The 16,608-nt window shown below is 47.8% G+C and overlaps 1 protein-coding gene across 1 annotated transcript; it reads left to right on the top strand.

The window, feature by feature from the left end:
• The first annotated feature begins 2,047 nt into the window (after positions 1-2,047).
• On the top strand, positions 2,048-16,602 carry LOC102371180 (E3 ubiquitin-protein ligase TRIM39-like). The gene is made up of 6 exons (XM_025193852.1): positions 2,048-2,483; positions 7,421-7,516; positions 11,905-12,135; positions 13,045-13,067; positions 14,961-15,073; positions 15,558-16,602. Exons 1-6 carry the CDS (start codon positions 2,058-2,060, stop codon positions 16,127-16,129), a joined length of 1,461 nt encoding a protein of 486 aa, XP_025049637.1. The 5' UTR covers positions 2,048-2,057; the 3' UTR covers positions 16,130-16,602.
• Positions 16,603-16,608: the final 6 nt, after the last annotated feature.

The following is a 16,608-nucleotide window of genomic DNA, read 5'->3' as shown; positions in this document are numbered from 1 at the left end:
CCCTCCTGTGTCTGTCTGTGATTCAATTGGGAGATTTGTCTTGGTCTGTGTCTAGGAATACAAATGCAAAGAACTCATTGATGAGCTCAGCTTTGTTTCCCCCTCTTTGTCACCAGTTGTCCTAGTTTGTCCTGTAGGGGTCCTATGCTACCCTGCACCTTCCTTTTGATCCCTATATACCTGAAGAAGGACTTTTTGTTGTCCTTAATTTATGTTGCCAGCCTAAATTCTAATTCTGCTTTCGTCTTCCTAACTGATTCCCTGCAAGTGCAAGCCAGGGAGGTATACTCCTCCTTTGTAGCTACCCCCTGTTTCCACATCCTGTATACCTCTTTCTTTGCCCTTACGCTTTCCTGGACTTCCCTGATCAGCCAAGAGGGCTTCTTGGCTCCTTTGTCCCCTTTTATACACAATGGGATTGTCTCCTGTGCCCGTAGGATCGCTCCCTTGGGGAACGGCCACCCTTCCTGGACCCCCATTTCACCAATGCTCTTGAGCTTTAACGCCTCACTAACTAATCTCCTGAGCACACTGAAGTTAGCCTTTCTGAAGTCTAGCACTTCAGCCCTGCTGGTTAGTTTACCCACTCATTGCTGGATAGGGAATTCAATCAATCAATGGTCACTATCCTCTAGGTTACCTTGTACCCGCAGATTCCCCACCAGGCCATCCCCTGTAGCTAACATCAAGTCCAGCAAGGAATTTCCCCTAGTGGGATCGTATACCTCCTGTGTTAGGTGGAGGTCCTGTATGCAACTTAAGAACCTATGTGAGCAGTTAGATTTGGCTGACTGCTCCGCCCAGCAGATATCAGGGCAGTTTAGGTCACCCATAACAACTGTATCTCTTGACCGTATGGTCTCTGAGAGCTGCCTGGAGAATTCCAGGTATAGCTCATCCTCCTGGTGTGGTGGTCTGTAGACCCCCACTACCAAATCTCTTTTCCCCCTGACCCCCTTGTATCCTGACCCACAGTACCTCGGTTTGGCCCTCCTTTGATACCATCTTGATTACAGAGGATGTATGTTGTTCCTTAACATAGAGAGCAACACCACCCACCCTTTTTTCCCCACTCTATCCCATCTGTACACCCTGTAACACTCAATGCCTACTGCCCAATGGTGAGTAGGGTCCCACCAGGTTTCAGTTAGTCTAACCAGGTCGAAGTTGTTGCTTGCAAGCAGGAGTGCAAGTTCCTCCTGCTTGTTCCCCATGTTCCTAGCATTAGTGTAGACATTTAACCACCCTGTTGTGTGCCCTTGATACCCCCCTGTCCTGATGTCTATCGGGTCCCTTAGTGCTTACCTTAATGCTTACCTGGGCTGATCCATTGCATTGCTCATGGCAGAAATATATATTTTGTTCTGAGAGCCAAATCAGTTCCAGATTCAGTTGGACAAAGCCCAGTAGTCAAGTTCTAAACTTGACTAAGCACAGCTCAGTCATAGAAATCTGTGTGGTTCTACCCCTGGGCACGTATCTTCCCTCCCAGACTTATCAGCTTGGGGTTTCAGATACTCCCCAAATCTGTGACAGGCATCCTGTGTACAAGTCCCAGTCCCAGAGGCTGTGGGGTCCAGATACCCCCTAGTTTGCTTGCTCTTAGCCAAAAGGGAAAACAGAAATGTAGCTCCCCTTTACCACAAAACTGTGCAGTCACGATACATCTCTGATTTAGTCTATAAGGTGCAACTCCATCCTGCCTTCTGCCAAGCTTCAGACTAACATTCCTAAATACTTCTTTGTGTTCTATAAAGGCATCCTGAGCCCTGGTCTGCAGCTGTAGAATGTGATGCTGTGGTCTTGGCAGGAAAGACCTCTCCCTTCTAGTATTGTGGCTAAGTATGCTTCTAATCCTGATGTGGCACCAGGGACTGAGCAAGTCCTGATTGGAAATGTATTAAGTGCAGCTGGTTGTTGCAGCTGCTGGGAACAGCTCCCCCGCTGCTCCCTCATTGCTCATCATATTAGCATAGTCCCACCTTCATCAGTAACGATTGCTTCCCCAGACACAGAGGAAGGGAAACTTTTCTTAGAACTGCAGCACAGCAGCTGCCATGGCCCTGGCAAATCCACTGGAAAAGCTTCACGAAGAGGCTGTCTGTTCTATCTGTCTGGAGTATATGAGTGACCCGGTAAGCATAGACTGTGGACACAATTTCTGCCAAGTGTGCATTGCCAAGTACTGCCAGGAGAAAGGGCTCCATGCAGATGGGCCCTTTACCTGCCCTCAGTGCCGGGAGGCATTTCATAAGGGCAGCTTCAGGCCAAACAAGCAGCTGGCCAACATTGTGGAAAGCATCCAGCAGCTGGAGCAGAGGACAGGCAAGGAGCAGGTTGGGGCTCTGTGTGGAAAGCATGAGGAACGACTCAAGCTCTTCTGTGAGGAGGATGGGGAAGCCATCTGTGTGGTTTGCAGGGAGTCCGTGCAACATCGGCCACACACCGTCTACCCCATTGAAGAGGCTGCCCAGGTGTATAAGGTAGGGGAGCCCCCTGCTGGAATAACAGTCCCAGAGAAGCGAAGTCCACTCTTCAAACACAGGGCAGGTAGGGCCAGCTTTCCACCGTGGTCTTGGTACCAAGGTCAGGAGTGTGGCCAAGGGGTCTGCCTTGTGGCTATTCCCACCTGACAGAGCAGCCTTTTGGGATTTGAGTGCTGCTTATCCTGGGCCGTCCCTAGCCAGCCCCACAGAGCAGTGGTGGTCAAGGAGAAACCTTCCCCCTGGGCTGAATCTAAGTTCTACTCCCTGAAGGGCTGGAAAGGTTAATTTGGTGTCCATGGCCCATGCACTTCAGGGGCTCCATGCTGACAGAAGCTGCCCACTTATGCTCATTGTGATACTAGCTTTGGTGAGCACTTGCCACCCTGAGGCTGGGCTGATGTTCACATGGGCCATGGACAAGCCAGCAGGCAAAAGGAATGATTGGCCAACTGTGTTTCTTCCTGTGCACCATTGAGTCCCCTGTAGCTATTTCATGCCTAGTCACCTGGGAGAAACAGCAGCTCAGACTCAAGGCTGTACCTGGTCTGGGCCTGCCTGGGCTTGAAACTAATTTGGCCACTAGCATAATTAATGTCCAGCTTCCCATATTCCCAAGGGTCTTTCTGGTAGTGGGGAATAGCTGGGGAGCAGAGAAGTCCAGTCCACCCCCTTCCACCCCATCCATGTCCCTCACACTGAAGGGTAAGATGTAGGTGGTGTAGAGCTGCAGCCGGGGCCAGTGCACAATTTTTTGGGGCCCCCTGCAAGGCATAGCTTTGGGGCCTCCTGACATGAAGAAGGCATCGGTGGTGGTGGGGTGCAAGTGCAGAGGTGGATTAAGGTGTACTGGGGCCCTGGGCAAGCACAAAATTGGAGACCCCTTCCCCCCATGGGAGCTGGGCTTTGGGTGGGGGGAGGGGCCTCTTCCCCTCCTAGTGATGGCAGGGGAGGCTGGGTGGATCCTGCCGGGCTGGGGGGCACATGCCTACCTCTTCTCCTTGCTCCCTGCTCCCACTATGGCCAAATGTACACACACGGCAGACAAGGTTCTTTGGGTAAATCTGATATCTTTTATTAGACAAACTAAATAGTTGGAAACATTTTTCTAGCAAGCTTTCAGATTTAACAACCCTTGGTCAGGCTGAAGGAAGCATCTGCAGTTGGTGTATGCTCTTCCTGGATGGAAAAAATAGTAAAGAAGCCAGAGGCTGGGCTGCATGCAAGCCAGTCAGTGAAAATGTAAATTGAGGAGTCAGTGGGTCAAAGAATCAGTGGGTGAGAGTCAGTGGATTTCGTGGAATCAATCCTTAAACTGTTTGTTACCCAAAGAGCAAGTTTTGTCCAAGACGCTACAGAATTTCTACAAAAACTTAAAAACATAAACCACCTTCCCAGCAACACCCTCCTAGCCACCATGGATGTTAGGCCTGTGCAAAGTGGCTAGTATAACCTTTGGATTCAGATTCAGCCAATTCGAGGGACAGTGATTTGATTCAGTGATTTGAATCACTGTCCCAAATTGTTTGGCCCGCCACAGAATTGGCCGAATCTCCGAATTGGCCAGGCCCTATCCCCTGCCTGCTCTCCCAGCCCCGCCCGGACCCAGCCTCTCGGCTCTTTAAAAAAAAAAGCCTGGCACTCGCTGGCTGCTGCCAGGCAGGGGGGCGATCCCTGCTGCCCCCCAATGCCCCATGCTGTATGGGGGGGCTTTGCCATGAGTCCCCTGACCCTCACTCACTCTCCCAGCCCCCTCCCCCCATAGCTGCCCTGCTCACCCCAGCTCCCGGCTCTTTTAAAAAAAAAAAAAGCCCCGAACTCACTGGCTTCTGCCAGGTGTGTGTGTGGGGGGTCCCTGCTGCCCCCTACTGCCCCACGCTGCATGGGGGGGGCTCTGTCATGAGCCCCCAGAAGCCCTGATGGCTGCTGCTGCAGCCGGTGAGCCCAGGGGTCAGGCAGGGTTGGGCGGCACTCAGGGGGACTGGGGGAGCAGGCAGGGGATGGGACCTAGTGGGGGTCCCCCCACTGTCCCCTTTCCCCTCCTCCAGCCCCCCCCCACCCCCTGCTTACCAGCACTGAGTCTGCATCCAACTCCCTGTGGCAGCAAGTGGGGCATGCCTGAATTGCCGAAGCTCTCCAAAACAATTCAGACCTTTTAATTGGTCTCCTGATGTGATTCAGATTGGGATTCAGAGATTTGGAAGAATCTCTTCCAAATCGAATCAACACCTGAATATTTGCACAGCCCTAATGGATGTTACCAGCTTATATACCAGTATCCCACACCAGGACGGCATTCAAGCTTGCCTTACATACCTACAAGAGCAAGATGACAACTCCGAGTACAGACCCAAAGATATTACTGACCTTATACACTTCATCCTCACACACAAGAATTTCACTTTTAATAACCAACACTTCCTCCAGACCATGGGCACAGCTATGGGCCCCAAAATGGCCCCACAGTATGTCAACCTTTTTATGAGCCACTTGGAAGAAGAATTCCTCAAAGACTGTACCATCAAACCCTTGCTATACTTAAGATATATTGATGACATCATCATTTGGACTGAAAACCTGCAATCTCTGATTGAGTTCCATCAGAAATTCAGCAATCATCACCCCTTCATCCGACTATCTCTTCAGTACTCCAGCACCAATATCTCCTTTTCAGACATGATGATCAGCATCTAAAATGGTAAAATACAGACCACGCTATACAAGAAACCCGCAGACCAACATACATATCTGCACAGAACCAGCAATCACTGAAAACACACCAAGAAACCTGTGATATACAGCCAAGCCCTCAGATCCCACTGAATTTGCACTGAGGAGAACACCTGGGATTGCCACCTCACAAATCTTAAAAAGGCTTTCACACAACAAGGACACTCCTCCAGAGATAGACGTTTGAAAGAGCCACCTGGATACCATGTGAAGAATTGCTGCAGTGCAGAAGGAAAATCTCCATGGATCGCACACCACTGGTTATGACATATCACCCCTCCCTCGAACCTATAGGGAAAATCCTCAAACAATTGCAACCCATACTAGAAGGAGATCCAGTTCTTAAAGAGATCTTCCCAGATTCACCCATCCTAGCCTCCAAACAAGCGCTGAGCCTCGCTAACCCCATCACCAGAAGCAAACTTCCTACAGTCCAAAACACATCAAATGGATCCAGACCATGCCATGAAAAGAAATGCAAAACCTTCCAACATATCTCCACCACCCCCACAATAACTACACCCCAGAACAGAACCATCAGCATTCCTGGATCTTACACCTGCACCTCCAGGAATGTTATATATCTAATACACCAAAAGCCCTGATGGAAAATACGAAGGAGAAACCAAACAACAACTGCTCACCAGAATGAACACACATTGGAAATCTATCAAAGACAAGAATACCCAACTACTTGTGTGGGGGTATTTCTCATGAGAAAACCACTTTCTCTCCAATTTCTCAGTATTATTTTTTAAAGGGAATTCACAAAACACTTTTCACAGCCAAGCCTATAAACTTTACTTCATCAACCTACTAGATACAAAAAATCATCGACTAAACATAGAAGAAATACAAAAATCTAGAACTCTTGGTTCCAAAATGATACCTCTTATTAGACCAACTAGGAAATCACAAGAAAATTGTCCTTGTCTGCAAGCTTTCAGGCTCAAAGGCCCTTCATCAGGCTCTGGGAAAAGTAACAATGGTAGAAAGTCCTCATAGGTAGCAAATAAACTTCATTTTTGCACAGAGGGAGCTGGAGATGGAAAGCTGTCCCTCTGGGTCCAGCTTTTTCTTGTGATTTCCCAATTGGTCTAATAAAAGGTATCATTTTGAAACCAAGTGTTCTAGACTTTTGTATTTCTTCTTCTCTCAGACCAACACAGCTACCAAGTACATCCCTGAAACATGGAAGATGCCAAATTTTAGCCGATTTTGGATTTTAAACTTAATTTCAGAACAACAAGAAAGATTTTTTTTACCGCCCTGCCTGCCATCTGTCACCTCCAGGGAAGGAATTTTGCCTAATCTACATACCAAAGAACAACTCAGTACAACTCTCTAAAACACTCCCATGGACCCAGTTTAAAACTGTGGCTTTCACTTCCCCGCTGGTGAGGATCCCAGGGCCCCACATTGGAAGGGGCCCCTGGGCATGTGCCCAGTTTTCCCATGCATTAATGTGGGCTGGGGCCGATGAAGCCAGCAGCTGCGGCAGGAGGGGGTGTGGTGAGCGATTGGTTGCACATGGCCCCTTGGCTGCAGGGCCCCCTGCGCCTGCAGGTTTTGCAGGCATAGATGGGCCGGCCCTGGCTGCAGCCCCAGCCCTATGTCCCTCTGGGGAGCTCCTTACACAAGGATCTCCCATGTGGTCTGTAAAGCCAGCTTTTGGCTGCTTGGTGCTGGCTCAGTGGCACAGAGCACTGAGGACAGGAATCTAGCCCAGTGTTGTAAATCAGGCACTTTAATCCTAAATCTGGTTTTGCTTGCACAGTGGAGAAATGTCTGATTTTGGACACACAGTCAGTCCATGGAGAAAAAGCATGTGCCATGCCAAGGAGGGCAGGTGTGTGAATTACCTTTCTGCTCCTAAAATAGACCCTGTGATGGGAGGGCATGAAACAGCTGCTAGTAATTAAGAAGCTCAGCTCTGGTTATGGGGCTGTGCTCCTTCTTCAGGGACTGGCAGAGACACAGTTAACATTCTCTGAGCTGGGTGAAGGCAGCAGCTGCCTGCTTACAATGCAGGGATTGTGGGCTGGAAGAATCAGCTGGTAGGACATTAACTCTCCCCTTGCCCTTCCCATTGCACTCACTCATTCTTCTTTACTTCTTAACCATTTGGCACTTGGGTGTAAAAGGAAATGCAAATGGTTGAGATAATTGGTTAAGGGTGAACTGACTGGGTTTGTTTTTCTTACCAGATTAAACTGCAGAAATCTTTGGATCATTTGTCAAAAGAGGTGGATGAAGTTAAAAAATCCGAGTCATTGGAAAGGATAAAAGCTCAGAAATGCAAGGCAGGTGCCTGGTTTTCTGTATTAACTCTTTATTAACTGTCATCAAAATTTCATTCAGGATGACACCAGAGATTTGAAATTTAGAAATCTAAATTTTTTTTTATCAGACTTTAGAAATAACAAATAGTTTCAGGATCCATATTTAATTCTCAGCCTTTTTTTTTGCTGTTTTTCAATAACATTTATGTATTTTTGTATTTTTCAAAAAATATTTATTCTATTTGTTGCATGTGAAAAACCCACATAAAAGAAATACACATAACTACACAGAAAAAACAGTTACTGGAGATTCAATTTTTGGAGATACACAAAATAGACAAAATCGGAATACAATAGAAAACAATCATCTTTTTTTTAGTTCTTTGTAGTGATCTTAAGGGTCATAGGTGTAGTGTGGGAGGGTATGGGGGTGCGTGCTCCCCCCCCCAGCTTTCTGTGCTGACAGTGGGGCATAGGGCTGCAGCTCAGCCGGAGCTATGGCCCGGAAGCAATTCGGGTGGTGGTGTTGACACAATTACTGTGTTAATGGCAGGATATGAGGCATGTAGGTACGTATATGTCATCTATGTTCAGGGTCACCTACAACAAGAGGCGTTATAATGATTTCAGATAGAAGCTCTGCAATTTAAGTATGCTTCTAAAATTCAAGCTGAAAGCAAATAGAAGCTGGGTAAAACTGTTCACCCTTTTAAAAAACCCTTTCTGTGAGAATAGACTTGCTTACCCCAGCTGTCCAAAAACCATGAGATGGCATAAAATTCATGAGATTAAAAAAAAAAATTTAATTTAAGGTTCTTTTTGTCTTTTAGTTTCTAGCATTCATTTGAGACCATTTCAAGCTTTACTCCCTAATCACAAATCTAAAAACTGCTTCTTATTAAAAAAAGATGACAATCTTGTGAAAAAAAACCTAGGAGTTCAGCACCCAAAGCTTTAAGAACAACTCCAGACTTGGGACAGATATGAGAAAACGGCAAGACAGGAACAACAGTTTTTTGTGTGTGTGTGTTTGGTTTTGTTTTTAAAGTAATGATCAAACACTGGAGGTGGGAAGGATAGGAACCCAGAAAATACAAGTGACTATAAATGGGAGTGAAACTAACTTTAATTTGTTATTCTGAGCAGAGACAAATGCAGTGACAAATCAAAGAGCAGCAGTAGATAAAATGAGATGTGTCTTTTAGGCACTCACAGTTTTAATAGCTTTTCATGGGCAGGTCATTCTGATTTTATTATCTGCTCTTTTGCATAGTCCAAACAGGAGGGTTGTGCTCAATAACTCAAGGGATTACTAGTAAACAGAAGTGCTTGTTTATACCATGTGATCATTAAGTTGACATCATCTGTTTGCTGTGACATTGGCAATGAGGTGGGGACATACGGGGCAGGAGGATGTTATGCAATGTGCTATGTCACTGTGACCCATGATTATGTCAAAGATTAGGAAGTTGCTTTCCAGGATCACACCCCAGAGCCCCTAGGATGCCCTGTGTTGGCATATGAGGGTCACTGTTTGGTTTTCGTTAAAAAAAAGAAAATCCACGTAAATCAGTGTGTGAAGAAATGGTAGGGTCTACCTTGACTACTCAAAATTTGTGAATTGTACCCATGGAAACAGCTAATGGGCTTTAAAATCATGGTATTATATTAAACAATAACAAGTCTGAGCTTTTTTTACTTGTGCTCTGGTTGCTGCGTATTTATGATAATAAGGACAACATTTTGGAAGCAGTATTTTCATAGGCAGAGGAAGAAAATATGATTTGGGGGACTGAGTGCGTGTGCACTTGTGTGTGCATGCACTCTGCCCAGCAGGTGGATCTGTTGTGGAGAAGGGGTGGGGGGCAGATGGAGGCCCCTCGCGAGAAGGGAGGGAGTGGCACAGTGACAGGGGCAGGGGCTGGGGTGAATGGGGCCCTGGGGCTGGGGTGGGTTGAGGAACGCTTGGAGCCTGGGAGGCTCATCCAGGGGTGTGGGGGAGGAGGGCTCCTGCTGTTGCATACACCACCAAGGCAGGCACAGGGGGCTCATGCCCCCCCGATTTGTGCATGGGGTGGAGGCAGCTGCCACTGTGGGCTGGGCTCTGCACCCTCAGGTGTTGCCCCATGAATGGCACAACGCCATGTGCCTCCTGTGCGCTGGCTGCACCGGCTGCCCAGTGGTGAGAGGCACGTGGTGTCTCATGGCTGCAGAGGTACTGGCAGTGAGGTGCAGAGCCCAGCCCATGCCCACAGCTGCCCCTACCCCACACACAGATCCGGGGTGCACGTGCTCCCTGTGCCTGCCCCGGGGGTGCGCTCAGTGGAGGGAGCCCCCCTGCACCCCTGGACAAGCTGCCTGGGCTCCAAGCATCCCACACCTTGCCCTGGGGCCCTATTCACCACCTCCTGGTAGGAGCCTCGATCTGCACCCCCACGCCCTTTCCCTCCCCTCCCCCTTCCCATCCACACATTTACCTGCTGGGCTCTGCTCCACACACAGCTGGGCTGGACTGAGTTCCCGGTGCCTGTAGGCTCCAGCTGCTCATCTCTGTGCTTGCCCATCCTCCTGCCCTGCTGTAGCCACCTGGAGCTCATGCCCAGGCTGTTTGTGTTTGGGGGGGGCTAAGCCCCATTAGCCCCAGCCTTCTGCTGCCTATGGGTATTTTCCCTTTTGCTTTAATATTGAAGCCAATCTCTAAGGAAACCAGGAAGAGAATTTGTGTGGGGATAGGTTATTTGGTCTCTCTTCACTACATCTGGTGCTAGCCTGGACTGACTACAGGTCTGGTTCCTTCTCCTTGCATACACTTGCTTTATAATTTCAAGCTTTCCACTGAACCCAGATGGGCTATAAACATCTTTTAAAAACAAAAGAGAAGCTGATGTTCTCATACAGTCAATGGGGTCCGTCCCTGAGGGAGGAACACCAAGTGCCACTCTCAAGAACTGGCTACATTGTGAAGATGCGGGTTGGACTCAGCAGCCTGCAGAGCTGATGTGCACAGACAGCATCAGTGCAAGCTCTTTTACCCTGCCACCTGCCTCATGTTAGGAGGAGCTCATAAGGTACGAAGGGAGAAGAGTGGCTTGTCCAGAGTAGGTGAATGGATTCAAGGATCCTTCAGTCTATGAGCCACTTTCTGTAGAATATGGAAGCAACTTCCTATTCCTTAATGTCCGCTAACATCTATGGGCCCCTTGATTTAAACAATGTGTAAATGATTCCCTCTTGCTTTAGGCTGAGATGGTAACCAAAGAAATAAGAACAAGAAATAGTGTTTTGACAAGGAAATCTGCTCTGATTGATAGTCCAGTGGGGGCATCCTAACTTTTTGGCAAGCATTCCACCAAGTAGCCTGGCACCCTCACCAGATGCCACTTCCAACCCCTGCCCCACAATCTACTGCTCTGCTTTCTGTTTGTTCCCTGCTTTATCTGAGGCTGTGTCACCTGTCCCCTCCTCCAGCTGGCCTGCCAAATGTGTCCTGTGGGCCATATGTTGCTGACCCCTAGTCTAAACCTGTGACTGGATATACACTCTCTGTGCACTCTTTTCTGCTAAAAGTCCAGTGGTCTTTACTTGGAGTTCATCATTCATTCACTAGATTTCTCTATTTTGCAAGAACTGGTGAAGTTATGCTAAGACCAGGCATGGTCAATTATTTTTGACTGGTGGGCTATTTAATACCTTTTTGTGAGCTGTTGAGGGCCACACAAAATCTTTCAGAAGATATAATTTTTCAGAAAATCCTTCAGAAGATATAATTTGAACAAATATTAGATAAGAAACAAACCATATACTAAAAATCAAACATCTACGATAATATATTTTAATCTTTTTTCAAAATATAATTTTGTTCTGATTAATGTTTTTTTAAGTAGTGCATATAGAGGTGATTGCATAATAGCTCAAAAGAAAGTCTTACTCTTGTATACCGTATGTTGGGAGGGTATGGGCTGGGGTATGTGGGGGAGTGGGTGTATGTTGGAGGGGACTGCCTGCATGCTAGATCCTGTGAGCTGGCTGGGGGTGTGGGATAGAAAGTGGGGGGAAGGGGGCATGTGCAGTGAAGCTCACCTGGGTGGTGCAGTGCAGGTGCATCTGGGTGCATGCCACCCATCCGGCCCAAAGCTGGCCCTATGCGCTCCACATAAGGCCGAGCCTTGCCCACTCCTGCCTGGGCTTTAATTAGAACCTCTCTAATTAAAGCACTCTCACCCCCACCCCAGACCACATGTAAAGATGCCCTTAGAGTCTAGTCCTTCATAAGTGAGAGAGACACGACTGGAACTGTAATAGCAGACCTCTTTGCAGCTGGGTTAACCCAGCATTCAATTTGCTTTCTGATTTTAACTCACAACTCTGACATCTCCTCTTCTTGTGCCTGTGTAATTATCTCTTGGAAGGAGATAGTTAAGAATAAGCGTGAGAAGATTGTGACCGAGTTTGGGAAACTGCATCAGCTGCTGGCTGAAGAGGAGAAGCTGCTTTTACAGAAGCTGGAAGAGGAGGAGAAGAAGATTCTGCTGAGGATCAATGAAAACTTAGCCAGGATTTTGGACCAAAGATCTTCTCTGGACAAGCTGATCATGGAAATAAGAGAGAAATTTCAGCTGCCAGCGGGTGGGCTACTTTGTGTGAGTATGTGACAGAATTCCTCGGCCTCCTGGTAGACAGCATGAAGCAGAACCCTGCTGCTGAAGTCAGGGGGTACATGCTTCCAGTTTCCTAGGACCTACCAGCTTTTGTCTTCTCCTGAAAGCAATGTGTGCGCAAGATTGTTTTTCAAGGGAGCACAGCTCCTGCCAGAGCTTCCAGGTGTTCAGAGCAAGCCCAGCTTCTGCACTTCCCTTCAGTAGGCTGCAGTGTTATACCTGTGCACCCAGGCAGTGGGGAAGTGGGAGGGGAGGTAGTTGTGCTTGCTCCTGGCCTGGCTGGAGATCCTAAATTCTGATCTGCTGTGATCTTTCTGAGTTTTTGCAACAGAAAATTTGCTCTATTATTTTTCTGTGGTCAAAAAACAAGTGAAAACTAAGAGTCGACATTTTCTGAGGGTTGCCTTGAGCCTAACCAAGTTACCAGCCACTGTCCTAAGAGTTGGATTTTTCCAGGTATTTGGGTGCTTCATTCCCAGTGACTTCATTGAGACAGGTGTGCCTGAATACCATCAGAAATATGGATTGAAATGACTGTGGATAGATCTACAGCAGTGGTTGTGTGTGGCTTAGAACAGAAAAACCCATCTGAGAAGCTAAGTTAGTTAGTCAGCCCTGAGTTTCATACTGTAGATGCTAGACTGCTAACTAGTTCCTAATCTATCTGATGAAAGCTAGTCCAGGAATGTATCCATTCTACAAGGTAAACATACCCTCAGGACTACCCAGCAGTCTGTTGCAGAGGAATAACTTGAGTGAAGGCCTAACCAACCCTGGTCTAATGCCTTCACCATTGGGGGTGGGTGGGTTAGAAGCTAATGGCACTGACTAACTATTGTGTAGCCATGAAGTGACTACAGCTATGAACTTTTTTCTTTTGTCTCCTTTTAGGACATGAAAAGCATTTTGCGCAGGTTTGTGCCTGTTTTTGCACTTGTGCAGAATTGTTGATAGGTGTAAGTACTGCAGTTTGTACTCAGGGCTCCAGCTTCAGCCCTGGGTTTTGACAACTGGTCTCTTGAAGTTTACTAATACTGGGATCAAACAACTGGGATCAAATCAAGAGGAGTCCTGGCTGCTCTGCACGGACAGGGCAAAATCCATGGCCCTTTTATTAAAGGGGGGTCACACTGGTACCCTGGAGCTACCGTCCCATCTCAGTATTGTGTACTATGTGATGTGGTGAATGCTTACTATTTTCCACTCGTGAAGTGGCTGCACTTGAGGGACAAATACTGTCTCTTACTTGCACAGTGCTGTGCCTTGAGTCATGGTAGGAATGTAAAATGCTGTGTCACTCTCAGAGTTAGAAGAATATCTCCCAAACCATGAATCACTGTGCTTACTTACACTTCGTTCTCTGGGCATGGATCCCTTTCACCAGCCCTTGGTCTATAGCTCATTTGAGGGTAGGTTTTTGTGTCCAATTCATGTTAAAATTTAAAATTCCTATTCCCATTACATTTTTAAGCTATTTTGATAGGACACATACATCCCCTGGTAACTTTTCTCTTCCCTGATTGGATGAGCATAGCTTTGGGAATTAGGTCCCTGATTTGCTTATTAGGGCTGTGTGAAGCTTCGATCCCTGCTTCAATTTGGCGGAGATTTGGCCTGATTTGGTGGCTGAATCTCCAAATCTGAATTGAATCAGAGGACCCTTTAATCTCTCTGAATTGATTTGGAGATTCAAGCATAGAGACAGCTTTAAATGTTTTTTCTACATACCTCTAGGTAGCAGGAGCTCATGAGTGCTGCAATGCTGGGGCGCATGGAGTGTCCCACAGGAGCGCATGGGCTCTCCAGTGCACTCAGCACCAGACCTGGAATGGACCAGAAGCACTTCACGTTCCACTTCCAGATCCGCCGGGGAGCGAGCTGGGGGGCCCCTGTACCCTCTAGGCTCAGTGACTGGTGCCTCCTGGATCTGGGGGGAGCACCTAGGGTCCCCCATGGCTGATCGCCGAGGCAGTGGGGTGTGGGGGGGGAGGCCTGCACGCTCCCCAGCAGACCCTGAAGTGGAATAGAAGTACTTGTGGTTTACTTGTGGGTTCGCCGCTGAGCATGTTGAGGGCCCTCCCCCCACACTCCTGTGGGATGCTCCATATGTCCCAGCATCGCAGCGATCACAAGCCGCTCCTGCTACCTCAAGGTATCTAGAAAAAAATGTTAAAGCTGTGTCTATGTCTGAATTGCTGATACTCTGAATCTGCATCGAATCTTCAGATTCGACTGAATCGAATGAGGAACAGCGATCCGAATCAACGAATCAAATCACTGTCCCTGATCTGGGCCGAATCCAAATCCAAATTGAATAGGTCCCGCTTTGCACATGCCTAATGCTTATGAATTCAGAATTTTATAGTAATTGCATAAAGACAGTGGACATTGCCGCTACAAACTTGTTGGCCCCAATCCTCATTCACAGTCAGGCCGGTCACTGTGTGTGTCATGGTATCGTGCTAATGGGTTCACAGGCCCATAACGGCAGTTCTGAATTGTCAGGGGAGGTAACACTAGCATCTGCGCTAACATAAGCAAGGGGTAGTGTCATAAGGGGTGTTCTGTTAGCTTCTTGTTCTGTCCTTATGCCCTTGTGCTGTTGCCAGAAAGCGGCTTCAGTGCAGTGTTGGGGGCATTGACTGGCATTAGAGGGTGGAAAATTTCAGACATGACTGGTATAAGAATATTTAAAAATTAAATCAGCTCAGCATGGGAGACTTGCTGCTTTATTTTCCCAATGCTAGTCTCTGGCCTGTGAGTCACAGGGGGTTCTGTGCTGACCACAGGGAATGTGTTCTTTTCAGGTGTGAAGATATGAAATATCAGGCCCCAGAAACTTTTTCTGTGGCCCTGAGAGAGAACTACAGCATCCCAGTGCATTGCCTTGGTATGAGAGACATGCTGAAGAAATTCAAAGGTAAAGAGCACCACCTGGCTATGCTGCTCCTTAGCTCTGTGTGGAGGCTGGCTCCTGGGTCTCATCTCCACATGCATGAAGGGTCTGGGTGGATGGGTGTATTGCTACCTGATAAAGAGATCTGGAGCTTTGTCACATGTCAGCTACCCTGTGGTAATTGCCTGTAATTCTCTGTGGTAATTGCCTCATACTCTCAGAGCTTCCACAGCACCCTAGCCTTTCAGTTATTGCAGCGATTCCTTCCCATTCACAGTCATTGCAGGTTAAGCCTTTTCTCATTTTGATCCCAGATGATCAGTGAAAGTGCCATACTCCTGTGGAAATGAGATGCCCTTGTATTTTAGATATCCCCAAATTTACAATTATCGTGGACAGGCTATGTACTGCTGGACTGAGACAATGATGCCTATGGCTCTTCCCCTACAGTGACCTCTGATCCATGTGTCCATGTGTTCCTCTTTTCTTTTCCTCTCTCTGCCTGCAGAGGATGTGACTCTGGACCCAGAGACAGCTCATCCTGAACTCATCCTGTCTGGTGACCGAAAAAGCGTGAGACGTGGTGGCAAGAAGCTGATCCTATCTCTGTTTGATAATCCCAAGAGGTTTAATACCACCCCACTGGTGCTGGGAACTCAGGTCTTCTACACAGGCCGGGGCTACTGGGAAGTGCAGGTGGGAGACAAAACAGAATGGGGATTGGGGCTATGCAGGGAGTCAGCCACCAGGAAGGGAACAATTGTCTTGCTGCCCAGCAATGGCTACTGGATGATGCGTTTGCAGAATGGAGGCCAATATGAGGCCCTCACTTCCCCTGCCACCCCACTCCAGCTGAGTGTGAGGCCTAGGCGGGTTGGGATCTTTCTGGACTATGAGGCTGGAGAGATTACGTTCTACAATGTGACCGACCGGTCCCATATCTATACATTCACTGACAAGTTCTTTGGAAATCTCCGTCCTCTCTTCTATCCTGGTGCTTCTGTGGGAGGCAAAAATATTGAACCCCTGGTGATCTCATGGGTAAGGGACACAGATGGCAGTGGGTGTGTGATTCTGTAGCCTTCTAGATCAAGGAGGTGCAAAAAGGCATCTCCTTTATCTCTTACATCAGCACAGCAGAGGGGGAGGGATGGGAGTGGAATTGTCTAGCTCTGAAGAACTATCACTGATTCACTTCAGATCTGGCTAGTTTTGTGCCCCTTCTAGGCTCTGAGCAGACGGGGTGGAAGGAATAGGGTGCTGATGGGGAGCAGGGGTGGAGCAGCAGTGCAGGAGGGAGGCAGAGGTGCTGTATAAGTAAGCAACACAACATGATGTCCTGCTTGGCTGGAGATGTGGTAGATACCATTACTGAAAAATTAACATTGACTTGGTCCATTCATGCCCACTACTCACCAGTAAAAGGTCCCAGTGCCATTCCTGCAAGAGTGCTTCACATAGCAGTGAATGATAAACGTGGGGGTTCTGTGGGTGGTGAGTGGGATGTGAGTTTGGATCCCACCCCTTTGGTGACCTCCAGGTGACTGATTTTTTTAAAT

This window comes from Alligator sinensis, unplaced genomic scaffold, assembly GCF_000455745.1.
Source record: "Alligator sinensis unplaced genomic scaffold, ASM45574v1 scaffold1100_1, whole genome shotgun sequence".
Taxonomy (NCBI): Eukaryota; Metazoa; Chordata; order Crocodylia; family Alligatoridae; genus Alligator; species Alligator sinensis.
Note: the sequence above shows the minus strand (reverse complement) of the source record. Positions and strands in the feature narration are given on the sequence as shown.